Raw genomic sequence first — 13852 nt, 5'->3', positions numbered from 1 at the left:
CTAAGATCCCGCATGCCACGGGGCACGGCCAAAACAAACAAACAAAAAAACATAAAAAGAAAAAAACCTTAATTGAGGAAATTTTAAAAATACTTTCCACTTATGATCCACTAGCTCTTTTACCCTTCATAATGTTGCGTTGCATCTGGGCCATCATTTTCACCGTCAGATTGCATGATAACGACGGAAAAGCCAAGTTAATTAACCCATGAGATGAACTAAGAGAGTGGCTGTGTTGAACTTAGTCCCTGATGGCCTGTTTACGGTTATTTTTGCCCCTGATGTTTTCTCATTCTAAAGAAGAGCTTGATCTGGGATAGAGAGTCTGGTAGTCTGCATTCTCTGATTGCTTGGATTTGATAGACACAATAGGACATTGAGAAGCTCAGTCGTATTAGTCCCTTTTTTAAAGTCACAGCGATAGGGTGCCAGGTGTTGCTCTAGGCCCTCCAGCAACATTGGCTTCTCTTGATTCTTTAGCTGTTCCTGCCCAGATGCCAGTTCCCAAGAGGCCTCTCCCACCAGCTCAGCTCAAACAGCCTTCCCTGGTCACTGTCATATCAACGCCTTCGCTCCTAGCCCTAGATCTGGGGATCTGCTACTAGATCTTGGGATCTAGCAGCAGATGAGACAAGGTTCCTGCTCTGATGGTGCTTGTGGGTTACATCGAGGCCAGGGAGCCATATAATAAAGAAAGAAACCCACAAGATCATCTCAGACGGATAAGAGCTAGGAAGGAAGATGTTGATGTGACAGTGACCAGGGAAGGCTCCCTGAGCTGAGCTGGTGGGAGAGGCCTCTCCAGGAGCTGGGGTTTGAGTTGAAACTGAAAGATGGGGAAGTAGCTTCTGAATATCTCGGGGGAGAGAAGTTCAGTGAGCATGAACAGCTAAGGAATCAAGAGAAGCCAGTGTTGCTGGACCGTGGAGCCTGGGAATGGGAGGATGGAGTCTGGCAGGCGGGTGCGTGATAGGGGCCTTCTAGGTCACAGCAAGGAGTTCGGATTTCATTCCAGGGGTCTCGGGAAGCCACTGAAGGGTTTCAGTTAGAGAAGTAGTGGAATCTGGCTTACATTTTACATAATCATCTCATCTCTTGGGTGGAAAGTGGATTATCAAGGGTTAAGAGTGAAACCTGGGTGACCACTTAATAGGCGGTCATAGTTCAAATGTGAGATGCGGTGGCTCTGTCTCTGAGGAGATGCAGAGAGTGGACTGATTTAGCGGGAAGAGAGAATAGGACTTGCTGTTAGATTTGGTGGGAGGATGGGAGAAGGGGAAGAACTATAAATAACTTCTAGGTTTGGGGTGCTGTTTGCCAAGACGTGGGCTATTTAAAGGTGAACAGGAAAATCAAGTGAGTTCTGTTCTGGGTATGTTAATTTTGATATACTTTGTGGACTCAATTGCAAATAAAGTTCTTTTCTAAAATTCTGCAAAATGGGTGAATTGAGGATTAGCAGAAACCCTCTGATTGAATAATTTTCTGAGAAGTTCATATTCCATGAGTACCATGTAAGATATAGGTGAACAGAGGAGACTAATGTAAATATGTATATGCGTGTACGTGTGTATTTGAGTGTGTGTATAAAATTCTAAGTTCAAACCATCCCTACTCTTGACAGTTGGTGGTAAGATTGCCACCCAGTGTAAATGCACTTGGACTACAATTTGGGGACTTCTGTGTTTCTGAGAAATGGGCCAAAGACCTTCTGATTTCTACTTATGAGAAAGAACCAACTTTTCAGTTGATAGCATACTTTAATCAAACAAGCACGAATAAGCAAAGACCAAGGTAGCCCGTGTCCTGGGAGGACGCTGTCCTAGAGGCAGGTCGGCACCAGCGTGGCCAGTTCAGTGGATAGAAGGATGCTAACTGGACTTGCAGACTGGGTTGGGCTCAGAACGTTTCTAGGTTGAGCAGCTTCTCTACCCCTTGTCTGGAACTTGAACGCAAATGATCAGGGCTTGTTGCGGTGAGACAGAATGATTCAAATGGCAGAGTGATTAGACACAAAGATCAGAAGAGGAGAGAGAGGCAGGAGGGGAGGCGTGGAGGTGGCAAGACTGGGCTGTCAGGGAAGGTAGCTGGGCGGGGAGTCCCCTGCTTGCTGAACATTGTGCTAATGAGCTGAGGATGGTAGGTTTGAATGCAGGGCTTATCTGCTACTTGAGGCAAAGCTGCTTCCAGCCATTCCCCGCTCTGTGCCGGAAATGCCCGCACGCCACTAGGCTGGAGGACATCACCAAGACTGGCCTTCAGACAGCTTCAGGGGGACAGTGGGAGAGCTCTGTTGTAGGACTTTACGTACAAATCACTACCTTCTTTTTGTCCAGGTGGGGATAACTTCCCAGCTACTGGGCCCCTTCCTGAACCAGCTAAGAGCACGTGTGACTCCTCTGTGCACAGTGTAAAGAGGTGACCAGTGAGGCATGGGCTTCCAGCATTGTGTAGGCAACAGATGTGTTGGAAAACTTCTTTTAACGATGGAGAATCTGACCTCCTTCTCTCTCTCTTTTTTTTTTCTTTTCCCACCTTCTCTTTTTTCTCTGAAGATTTTATGGCCAAAGTGAAGATGGAGATGAATTTAGTAATTCAATCCGCCAGTTATTTCTCGCTTTCAATATGCTGATGGACAGGCCTCTGGAGGAAGCTGTCAAGATCAAGGTCAGCTTGAGTAACTTTTTTTTTTTTTTTTTCCCGTATGTGGGCCTCTCACTGTTGGGGCCTGTCGCATTGCGGAGCACAGGCTTCCGGATGCGCAGGCTCAGCGGCCATGGCTCACGGGCCCAGCCGCTCCGCGGCATGTGGGATCTTCCCGGACCGGGGCACGAACCCATGTCCCCTGCATCGGCAGGCGGACTCTCAACCACTGCGCCACCAGGGAAGCCCCCTTGAGTAACTCTTAATGCTGTCGGTGAGGATGTTCTGGGGCAACATAGAACTGGCCATGGTGGGAGATAAAAGAAAATTAATCCTAGTTAGTTCGTGGAAAACTTGTTAATTTTAGAATGACTTATAGAAAGTAAAGGGAAATCCCTTTATTTTAACTTTTATGTACATTTGTATTTTCAAATGTTGGTTTGCCAAAGACAAGCTAGCTATTTATTTTATTTTTATTGAAGTAGATTTGATTTACAATACTGTGTTAGTTTCTGGTGTACAGCACAGTGATTCAAATATATATATATGTGTGTGTGTATATATATATATTAAATTCTTTTCATTATAAGTTATTACAAGATGTCGAATATAGTTCCCTGTGCTATACAGTAAATCCTTGTTGTTTATCTATTTTATATACCGTGGTGTATATCTGTGAATCTCATACTCCTAATTTATCCCTCCGTTCTCTTCCCCTTTGGTAACCATTGTTTTCTATGTCTGTGAGTCTGTTTCTGTTTTATAAATAAATTTATTTGTATTATTTTTTAGATCCCACATATAGGTGATATCATATGATATTTGTCTTTGTCTGACTTACTTCACTCAGTATGATAATCTCTGTGTCCATCCATGTTGCTGCAAATGGCATTATTTCATTCTTTTTTACTGCTCTGGAGTGTTCTATTGTATATATGTGCCACATCTTCTCTATCCATTCACCTGTCAGTGGACATTTAGGTCGCTTCCACGTCCTGGCTATTGTAAATAGTGCTGCAGTGAACATTGGGGTGCATGTACATTTTCAGATTAGAGTTTTCTCTGGATATATGCCCAGGAGTGGGATTGCTGGATCATATGGTAACTCTATTTTTAGTTTTCTTAAGGGACCTTCATACTGTTTTCCATAAAAATTGGCTCTACCAATTTACATTCCCACCAACAGTGTAAGAGGGTTCGCTGTTCTCCACGTCCTCTCCAGCATTTATTATTTGTAAACTCTTTGATCATGGCCATTCTGACCGGTGTGAGGTCATACCTCATTGTAGTTTGATTTGCTTTTCTCTAATAATTAGCGATGTTGAGCATCTTTTCATGTGCCTGTTTTAAAGACCTAACTATAATCTATGACACCGTAAAACTCCTAGAAGAGAACATAGGCCAAACATTCTCTGACATAAATCGTAGCAATATTTTCGTAGATCAGTCTCCCAAGGCAAAAGAAATAAAAGCAAAAATAAACAAATGGGACCTAATCAAACTTAAAAGCTTTTTCACAGCAAAGGAAACCATAAAGAAAACGAAAAGATAACTGACAGACTAGGAGAAAATATTTGCAAACAGTGCGACCAGCAAGGGGTTACTTTCCAAAATATACGGACAGCGCATACAACTCAATATCAGAAAAACAAACACCCCAAGCAAAAAATGGGCAGAAGACCTAAATGGTCGTTTCACCAAAGATGACAAACTACCCTTTTAGACGTCCCTTGAATGGCATTTCTGGACCCTGTGAATTCAGCCAGTTGATCCTGATAATGATTCAAGCAACAGGCTTTATTCTTAGGGCTCCCCTTCTTCCCAGAAGCCCATCGTCCCCATCATCTTCATCATTATTAGTTTTTTGAGGTAAAATATGTAATCCCTAAAGACTCAAGTTCGAGCTTCATTTTTTGCTCTCTGTGGCAACTTTGTGAGGGAGATGTCCAGATTTTTAACTACTTCCTTGGGTAGAAAACTGAATTCTAAATGGACAGTGGCTCTTGGGTGGTGAGGGCAGAAAGCTGTGCCTCTGGACTTTTCAGGAAAAAGATCCTGGGAGATCGTGTAGAGCAGCATTCAGCTTTCTTCTTCATGGCGAGAGTGTCTGTGTCCAGTTCCCTGTTCAGGATCCCAGCATCAGTCGTTTCTTCCCGGGATCAAGCAGGAAATTTTGTATTTGTCCTGCTTGCCAACTGAATATGCCTTTGGTGTTTTTCTTGCAGGGGGCAGCCTTGAAGTACCTTCCTAGCATCATTAATGACGTCAAACTTGTGTTCGATCCAGTTGAGCTCAGGTAAATAGCCAAAAACTTTTGTTTCTTAACAGAGAAGCAGCTCCCCTGTTGGCTTGAGCTTAGGTGGCTACACATGCTGTGATTCTTCTAACACGTATTGACCGAACACCTTTTTGTGCTCATTTCTGTGGAAGCCATAAAAGAAGACACAAAGCCAGTCCCTCGGAGAGGTTTGCACTTTCTCCAGGGAAACAAGACACACAGACATAAAATTAACTACAGAAAAAAGTACATAATAAGACGCTTCCAGCCCTATACCTAAGTACCCCCGAAATGCCGAGTCAGATGGTGATGGACACTGGGGTGGAGGTAGCCCGAAAAGACTTTTGCAGAAGTTGAGGGTGAAGGTAGGTCTGCAAAGCAGTGATGGACCTGACTAATTTGCCAGTGTAGGCTGACTTAGCTCCCAGGCTGAGCCCTGGAGTGAGCACGGAATAGAGCCTCTCCTTTGCTTCCTAGAGACAGACCCTCAGGTCATTGTGGAGAGAATTCCAGGTAAACCTGTCCACGCGTAAATAATTTCCCAGTAGAGGGGAAGAGCGTAATGCTCCCTTGAACTCGGCAGAATGAAAACAGTGACTACTGGGGTTTCTCTTGCAGCGTGCTCTTCTGCAAGTTCATTCAGAGCATCCCTGACAACCAGTTAGTTCGCCAGAAACTGAACTGCATGACCAAGATAGTAGAGAGCAATCTTTTCCGGCAGTCGGGTGAGTCTCCACCAAAAACTGCTGCTTGCAGAAATCCCGGTCTTGTGTCTTCTTCAGCCAACACTGCCTTTTTTTTTTTTTAATGTCAATAATGTCCTTGCCAATCGTTTGCTGGTACTTGAGGACCTCCTGGGAAACCAGTTTTAAGGAGAAGGTGAAGTCAGTTCAGCATTCCCATAGTTCCTGAAAGAGCAAAATCATGTGTTCTTTAATCTTTAATTTGAAGTCGTGTTTCGTTAATTAGCAAACTTTGTCCTCAAAATAGGAACCCCATAAAGTAACAGGCAAGCAGTAAAGACGGTTCTTTTAAACAAATGCATCTCCTTTGACTTAGAGTATAACGCCAGTAACCAGGGGCTGGGGCAGGCAGTGATGCCATGATGCTGTAGGGCAGTGATGGACTGCATGTCACTTATACTGGCTCGGCGGAGCTGGTTATGCACATCTCTTCTCGACTCCATGCCCAGTCATGTCATCTTAGTGGCTGAAGAGTGACCATGGCAGAAGAACTTACACCATGGAAACTGGCAATCACTATAAATCAGAGAGGTTTTGGGGGGAGCTGTAGGAGAGCCAGACTACCGTCATACTGCTGGGAGCAGAGAGGAGAACACTCTTACACTGATAAAAGACTCTCCATTTTGTAACTAGAGTCAAGCACATAGCCCCCAGGTGGAAATCACTGTGTTCCTGTCCCAAAGTTGACATAGGAAAGAGGTCCAATACCTGGTTCTTTCCCAGTAAACGCAAGACTCGCTAGGGTGGGGCAGCCGTGGGAGCTTCTTTTGAAGCCACCACCAGGTCAGGGAGTCCCAGAGGGTGACTCATGCAGTGTGTATTGGCTGGAGGGTCTGAGGATTGGCAGGACACCTCAGAAATAGGAAAAGTTGAGTGGGTTGTTGGTGGGAGAACCCTTCTAGCCTTGCCCCTGGCTAGTTATGTAACTTTGGACGAATGAGGGACCTTCTCTAAGTCTCAGCTTCTGTTTCTATGGAAGGATGGACTTGAACTAGATCATATCAGCACGTCTTTTGGCTCTGACCTTTTCTGAGCCTCAGAATTTGTGCTTAGACGTTTCAGCTGTTCCAAGGACCCAGTCAGGGGGAGTGCAGAAAGCTAGTGAGCGCTCTCAAGTGGAAAACTTAATACTAGTCAACTTCTTACTACGCTGTGATTCCCTCTGCCTCTAAGGATGCATAAACCATAAATGAGACGATAAAGATGCATTGTTTGAGCAGAAGAGCAAGGATGCCCTGGAAGATTCCAACAGAGGAAGTATTATCACCATTCACAGTCGTTTCTGTTAGTGCCCAGAATGTCGGGACTCATCAGAATGATATTTTATCGTTGTGCAAGATCTCAGAAGGAAGACATAGTAGGAAGATAATACCTTACTTTATGAAGTCCACGTGCCTGCGAAAGCATGAACAGAATGTCTGTGAAACACTGAGATGTGCTGGTGGAGCTCAGTATTCATAGGAATTTTCGAGTACATTTTCTCCATTAGGTGGAACGTTTCAAAAAAATTAAAAGCATATACCTTGCTTAGTTTATTAGTTTCATATGACTTAGCTTGCAAGTATCAATTTGGCTCTTTTTTTTTTGGCTGCGCTGTGCAGCTTGCAGGATCTTGGTTCCCTGACCAGGGATCAAACCCGTGACCCCTGCAGTGGAAGCGCGGAGTCCTGGACCGCCAGGGAATTCCCAAGTTGGCCTTTTTTTAGAAAAAAAAAAAAAGCTAAAGAAATTGTTAAATACTTTAAACATTTGGCTACATGGACCCACAATAGGCGGGATTTTCTTTGTTTTTAAGGTCAAGGTACTGGGCTAAAATTCCGTGCCTAAAACCACATGCTCCTCGGTGGCCTGGAGGAGCCCCTGCAGGGCTGAGTGCACAGTTGGGAGCTGGGGGAACAGGCAGAGAGGGAGTTGCAGGAAGGAGCCAGGCAGTTCTGGGGGGGGGCGCTCCTACAGCTGGTGAGTGGTCTGCATTTTCCCCCTCAGAGTGCAGAGACGTGTTGTTGCCTCTGCTGATAGACCAGCTCAGCGGCCAATTAGACGACAACTCCAGCAAGCCTGACCATGAGGCCAGCTCGCAGCTTCTGAGCTACCTCCTGGAAGTTCTGGACAGGAAGGATGTGGTGAGTCAAAGAGTCACTGATGCAGAGCAGAGCGTACACTGGTCCCATGGCCTGGGACAGGAACCACTGCCCGGCTCTCCTAGTCCCAGGCAGTTGAGAACCTGGGCGCTGGGGCAGGCTGCACCCATTTTAGAGGTGTTTAGAGAGGCTTCTCCCGGCTAGACTCTGTCATGCAAATCTAGGTCCAGGGAGATCCACCTACTGCTGGGGCTGCTACTGGTTGATTTTCCTGATTGGCCCAGTTTGCCCATCACTGAGATCCTGCTGAGGACTTTTCAGATCCAGAGCCCTGTTTAGACTTGTTAGGTAGAAACCTCTACCCTGTTATACCTCCGATACCTGACAGCACTATTGTAGATCTACCAGAGCTTCTGAGAAGTTCTCATTTTATGTTCTCTCTGAAACTGATCCTTCCTTCTGGAGCCTAGTAGAAATGATGTGCGTTTTTTTTGTTTTTTAATCTCACCTCATCTCCTCCCCCTCAAAAAGCCCGGGGCCACACTGCCTGGATTTTCCATGTTCTAGAGATAGACCTGTCACAGCCTCCACTCAAGAGGCTGGAGAACTTTGCAGAATGTTTTCAGTCGAAGACAAACCATAGTCGCTACCCCCCATGATGGCTACATGGCACCCATGTTCCTACAGAGAGGCGGGTGTTATGAATCACTTTCATTTAAAGAAATAGGAAGCAAGCAGAGAAATAATAAAAAGCAAGGAAGGAAAGAAGGGAGGGTGGGAGAGAGGGGACGCTAACGATACTTGGTGTTTTAATAAAATTACATAAATAGCAGTGATCTAGTTGTTTGAAGCATTAAGCAGGAGATTTGAATATCTGTCAAGAAGCAATAATGGGTAAAGGCTTTGAAAAGGCAACTTGAATATTGATAAGTTGGAGCTGAAGGAGTATAGCATCAAACCACAAGAAAAGAAAGAAGGAGAAAGAAAGACTGAACATTCATGAGGCACTGTTGGGTGCATCAGCCCAGCTAATTCCTGTACGGGATCTTTTCTTTCTTTTCTCGCAGCTATGAAAATTGAAGCTCCACAAAGTTAAATAATTGCTCATGGTCACACATGACAGAGTCAGAATAGTAAATCCCCGTCTTAGTCTGCTCGAGCTGCCGAAACAAAATACTGCAGCCTGGGTGGATTAAACAACAGAAATTTATTTCTCATAGTTCTTGGGGCTTGGAAGTTCAAGGTCACGGTGCCTGCATGGTTGGGTCCTGGTGAGGCCCTCTTCCGGTCCTGCAGATGGCCACCTTCTTGTTGTGTCCTCACATGGCCTTTCCTTGGTAGGGCAAGCTCTCAGGTGTCTCTTCTTATAAGGATACTAACCTATTACTCCCAGGCCCTGTCTTCACGACCTGATTATCTATCTCCAAAAGCCCCATCTCCAAATACCATCACATTAGGGGTTAGAGCTTCAACACAGGAATTTTGAACGCGAATGATCAGTCCATAACAATCTCCTTGACTTGAATTTCTTGTTTTTTTACATCCTAGAGAGGAGGTAGCAAGAACTTCATGTTTTCGCCTTTTTCTTCCCACTTATGTGCCAAATTGTCCTGGGTAACCTGATCTACTCAGCATCAGGACTGAGTACCTCGTGCTAGCAGGAGTCTCCATAAACTGTTGAGTTGCTGGCTACAGGGAGCTCTCAGCGAGCCCAGATGACCTGGGTCGTTAGAGAAGCTTTCTTCCCCTGCATCTCCACGTTCATCTTTTAAATGTCAGAACCAATTATGTTCAGCAGATTCCTTAATAACATTATGTATCGTTCTGTGACAATGTTTCCCCCTTTTAGACAAGAGGTTGCTTTGTACTGAAGAGCCAGGATGAGAGTTAAAGAGAACTCTCAGCAGTCCAGAGTTTCTTTAAGAGAAGTGAAGCTGAGTCAGAAGAAGTGGTGTCCATCCCTTTGTTTCCCCCTCAGGGTCCCACGGCGCTGCACGTACAGCTGATAATGGAACGGCTGCTGAGAAGGATCAACCGGACCGTGATTGGGATGAGCCGACAGTCTCCCCACATCGTGAGTGTCGCCCAGGGGGCCACACAGCCACTGCAGCTGCTTTTTTTTTTTTTTTTTCTTTTTTTGCGGTACGCGGGCCTCTCACTGTCGCGGCCCCTCCCGTTGCGGAGCACAGGCTCCGGATGCGCAGGCTCAGCAGCCATGGCTCACGGGCCCAGCCGCTCCGCGGCATGTGGGATCTTCCCGGACCGGGGCACGAACCCGTGTCCCCTGCATCGGCAGGCGGACTCTCAACCACTGCGCCACCAGGGAAGCCCCACCGCAGCTTCTTAGTGTCCCATCCCACCTGCCCATTGGGGGGATTTGGGGAGCAGTGTCTTGAGACCAAATTCACGTAGGCCCCTCCCATCCCAGTTTCCAGTCTGCGCTGTGGGCTGGGTGGCATAGCTCCCTCGGGAAATGAATGGGGTCTAGAACTTTACAGCCCCCCTGGACGAGTGCCTCTTCGTTATAACTGTGAGTAAATCTGATGCTGATTTTCTCTTGAGGGAAAATGATCTACCAGGGAGGTAGGGGAGGCAAATGGGGGAAAATTTTAAAGGATCTCGCCAGTACAAATCATAAGGAGCCTTGCTCATAGGGAAGGTGAAACAAAAGCCTCTTATAATATGTTAAAGCAGAGACCCCCTGAGATATGCAGGCACCCTAGGTGGACTAAGAACTTGGGACCCATTCGACCTAATGCTCTTTCAATATTTGCTTAATATTTTATTTCAGGAAAATGTGAGCCTTGGTGAGCAGAAAATTAGGGCTCTGGCTGACTGCATTTAGCATTTCCTCTATTGTCTCAAGCAGTTTAGTTGTAATTCCCAATGCACGCATGCTCTGTGTGGATCTGCCTTTGTTAGAAGGATAACAGTAATAGTATCAGTGTGTCCAGCCAGCGTGATGATAATGGTAGTAGTCACTGTTAGCTCATTTTTGTGCGTGTGCTAGAAACTCTCTTAAGCACTTCATTGAAAGGTCACACCAAGCTCCATTTTGCAAATGAGGAAACGTGCAAAAACCCGAGCAAGGTTACACAACCACCAGGTGATTGAGGTGGGCTTTGGCCCTGGGCAACCAGCCTGGAGGCAGCACCTTGCATGCTGTCAGCCGTGCCCACCCCCAACAGCTCACCAAGTTATGTTCCCAACTATGCACCATAGTCACCGTGAGAGGAATTCTGATAACGTCAGTTTTCCCCTTCGTATCGTATTCCCCGTGATATTTGGTGTGCTTAAAAATCAGTGCCCTGTGGTACCATCCAGCCCTTGTGGTTCAAGGAAAAACCATTTAAAGAACTTGGGATTAGCATGCTGTTAGAAATCTCAGTGTTGCCCTGGCCTCTTATTCTCCGCCTGTTACGTCTATTAAATGTCAGATAAAAAGTGTGCTCGAGACCAGAGGTAACTGTTGAAAGGCCGAGCTGTATCATCATTAAAATGAAGCATCTTTTACTAAAGGTGCATCTTTTGCGATGCTAAAATCTCTGATTAGATTTTTAATCAGAGGACATAGAAAAAGAACTATCCCAAATTGCTGTGGTAAATAAAAACCATTTATTCAACAAATATGTATTAAGAAACTACTTAAGCCAGGCACTGTTCTAGATGCTGGGGATATATCAGGAAACAAAACAGACAAAAATCACTACCTTAGAGAAGCTTACATTCTAGCAAGAACAATTACAGAAAAATAAATGGCAGAGTATTAGAAGGCTATAAGTGCTATGGAGAAAAAAATGAGTGGGATAAGGGGAGTTAGAAGAGTTACAATTTATGTAAGCTGATTAAGAATGGCTTTCCTGGGTCTTCCCTGGAAGTCCAGTGGGTTAGGACTCCACACTTTCACTGCCAGGGACCCAGGTTCGATCCCTGGTCAGGGAACTAGAATCCCACCAGCCGCGTGGTGCAGCCAGAATAAAAAACAGGCTTTCCTGAAAGGGTCAAATTTGGACAAATGCTTGGCAAAGGCCTGGAGAAACAAATAGTGTTAGGTGCTGATGGTAATGCAAACTATATGCTGATTTGGCAATATATATCAAAGCCTTAATACAATAAATTTACATCACTTTATAATTAGAAAAATAAACTTTTTTAAACAAAAGAGACCTAAGACAGACATTCATTCAGAGAGAGGTGTACATGGATAGTATTTCACTGTTTTTGTGTTTAGGAAGTTACTCTCTCCCTCCCAGGAACAGCTGTATTTTCATCTCCTCTGTGCCGAGTTCACTTAAATTTGTGTTGTTTTCATAACTATATGAATACAAGAAGATACTACCTTAGATACTTGCCCTCTGGCTAGAAAATTAAGTCTGTGGCTCAAATATGGTTGGACTAGGGGAAAGCAAGTTGAATATGTAATTCCTGGCCTCAAAAATGGAAATGATGGTAATCATCTAATTATCCGATCCCTTTCTTCAAACCAGGTCACAATAACACAGCATAACATGCTAGGAATCACTGGCCAAAGGATTCTAGAGCTGGTGGAATGACATTGAAGTGGTCCAGCAGGGAGCTCTCCTAGCCTCTCTTCTGCTCTTCCACTCAGTTTTACGACCTCTCTTCGACCTCTCTTTTTCCTCTTTGCATTCCTCCAAGCTCAAATTTATTTAAATGATGTAAATACTTTGGACGTTTCTCCCTGGACGTCTGTCTTACACCTCAGTCTCAACAAGCAACTCAGGGTCTGCAAGTTGTTACAGCTTAACTAGTCATCTAGCTGAGATCTTACAGTCAGTATCCCCTGACCTACAGGATTTCAGAGGTCATGGCTATTCATAGGATGAGTGAAGCCCTCCACACTGCTTCACTCAAACGTGGAAGTACCTTCTTTTTAGCAGAAACTGCAAAGCCCATGCCTTTGGACCTTTAGAATGCAGTATGTTTCCAGCGTGCTGGGGTCCCTGCATAGTTAATTGGGTGGGAAAAACCAAAGTACATGCACCCAAATCTTGGCTTTGTCAGTTGGTGATCTAAGGAGCTGGGATTTGTGTTTTCGGTCTCCTTCCAGGGGAGTTTCATTGCTTGCATGATTGCCATCCTGCGGCAGATGGACGAGAGCCACTACAGCCACTACATCAGCACTTTCAAGACCAGACAAGACATTATTGTAAGTTGTCTTCATTGGATCCTGGTAACTTAAGACTTCTCATATTTTGGCAGAATTGAGCGTCATGAGTCTGGGGTTCTCTTCCCACACACCTCTGAATGCTGTGTCGCTTTCCACTGGGGTTATAAGAGGGAGAGTTTTTCTTTGCCACAGGATTTGAAGAAGAGTCCAGTACATATACCAGGAGGTCCTCACGCAGCCACCTACGTCTCTTGGATTTAGAGAGAGCCCATATTTAGAAACATTTGGGTGACCTCTTTTGCTCTCAGAAGAGGACAGTGTCTCATTTTCAGGGACAGTAGTCACCCATGCCCTGGCAAGGATTTTAGGAGGCAGAGATGTTCATGGTCTTTTAAGATGTGGTTGATGTCATCCTTTTCGGTATTCCCTGGAGAGGGAAACAAAAAGAGGTAATACCTGCCCCCAGGTAACAGTTGTAAGTTATCGTCAGTTGAAAATAATTCCATTCTCTTCTGTTTTAAACAAGAAAATTGTTCTCATACTTACCATTAAGCATACAGCCGAAGGTGGCCCAAGAGGCTAAGTTAGATCTCTGGCTGCTTCCCCAGGATCCTTCCCTTCAGGGAATTGTTAGTGGCTGTTAAACATCCCTGAAGGTGAGAATTCCCTGGCTGTCCAGTGGTTAGGACTTGGTGCTTTCACTGCCGTAGCCTGGGTTTAATCCCTTGTCGGGGACCTAAGATACAACAAGCTGCATGGCCCAAAAAAAAAAAAAAAAAAAAATCGCTGAAGGTATTGTCTTATCTTGTGAAGTAGTGGGCTGGACAGGGAGCTGTATTAACAGGCAAGGTCTCATTGCACTCATCTTTGCTCCAGGTAACTTTACATCATTCGTGCGTATTCCAATTTTTTTATGCTCCATATTTTCTACTTTCTGCTATACTGATAGCATGTGGCCAGTACACCCAAGGGTATC

The 13852-nt window shown here is 45.1% G+C and overlaps 1 protein-coding gene across 2 annotated transcripts in view; it reads left to right on the top strand.

Moving 5' to 3' along the window:
• DOCK5 (dedicator of cytokinesis 5) overlaps positions 1-13852 on the top strand; it is a 216285-nt gene that overhangs the window by 145479 nt on the left and 56954 nt on the right. For both annotated transcript variants that reach the window (XM_022595031.3, XM_089912792.1), the window contains 6 exons: positions 2556-2667; positions 4869-4939; positions 5540-5646; positions 7651-7787; positions 9724-9819; positions 12817-12915. In XM_022595031.3, the coding sequence (XP_022450739.1) occupies positions 2556-2667; positions 4869-4939; positions 5540-5646; positions 7651-7787; positions 9724-9819; positions 12817-12915 (622 nt within the window). The remainder of the gene's footprint in view (positions 1-2555; positions 2668-4868; positions 4940-5539; positions 5647-7650; positions 7788-9723; positions 9820-12816; positions 12916-13852) is intronic.

This window comes from Delphinapterus leucas, chromosome 6 (genome assembly GCF_059928025.1).
Source record: "Delphinapterus leucas isolate spDelLeu-1000000601 "Yukka" chromosome 6, BTC_Dleu_Yukka2, whole genome shotgun sequence".
In the NCBI taxonomy this organism is placed as follows: Eukaryota; Metazoa; Chordata; class Mammalia; order Artiodactyla; family Monodontidae; genus Delphinapterus; species Delphinapterus leucas.
This window is presented reverse-complemented; position numbering and strand designations above follow the sequence as displayed.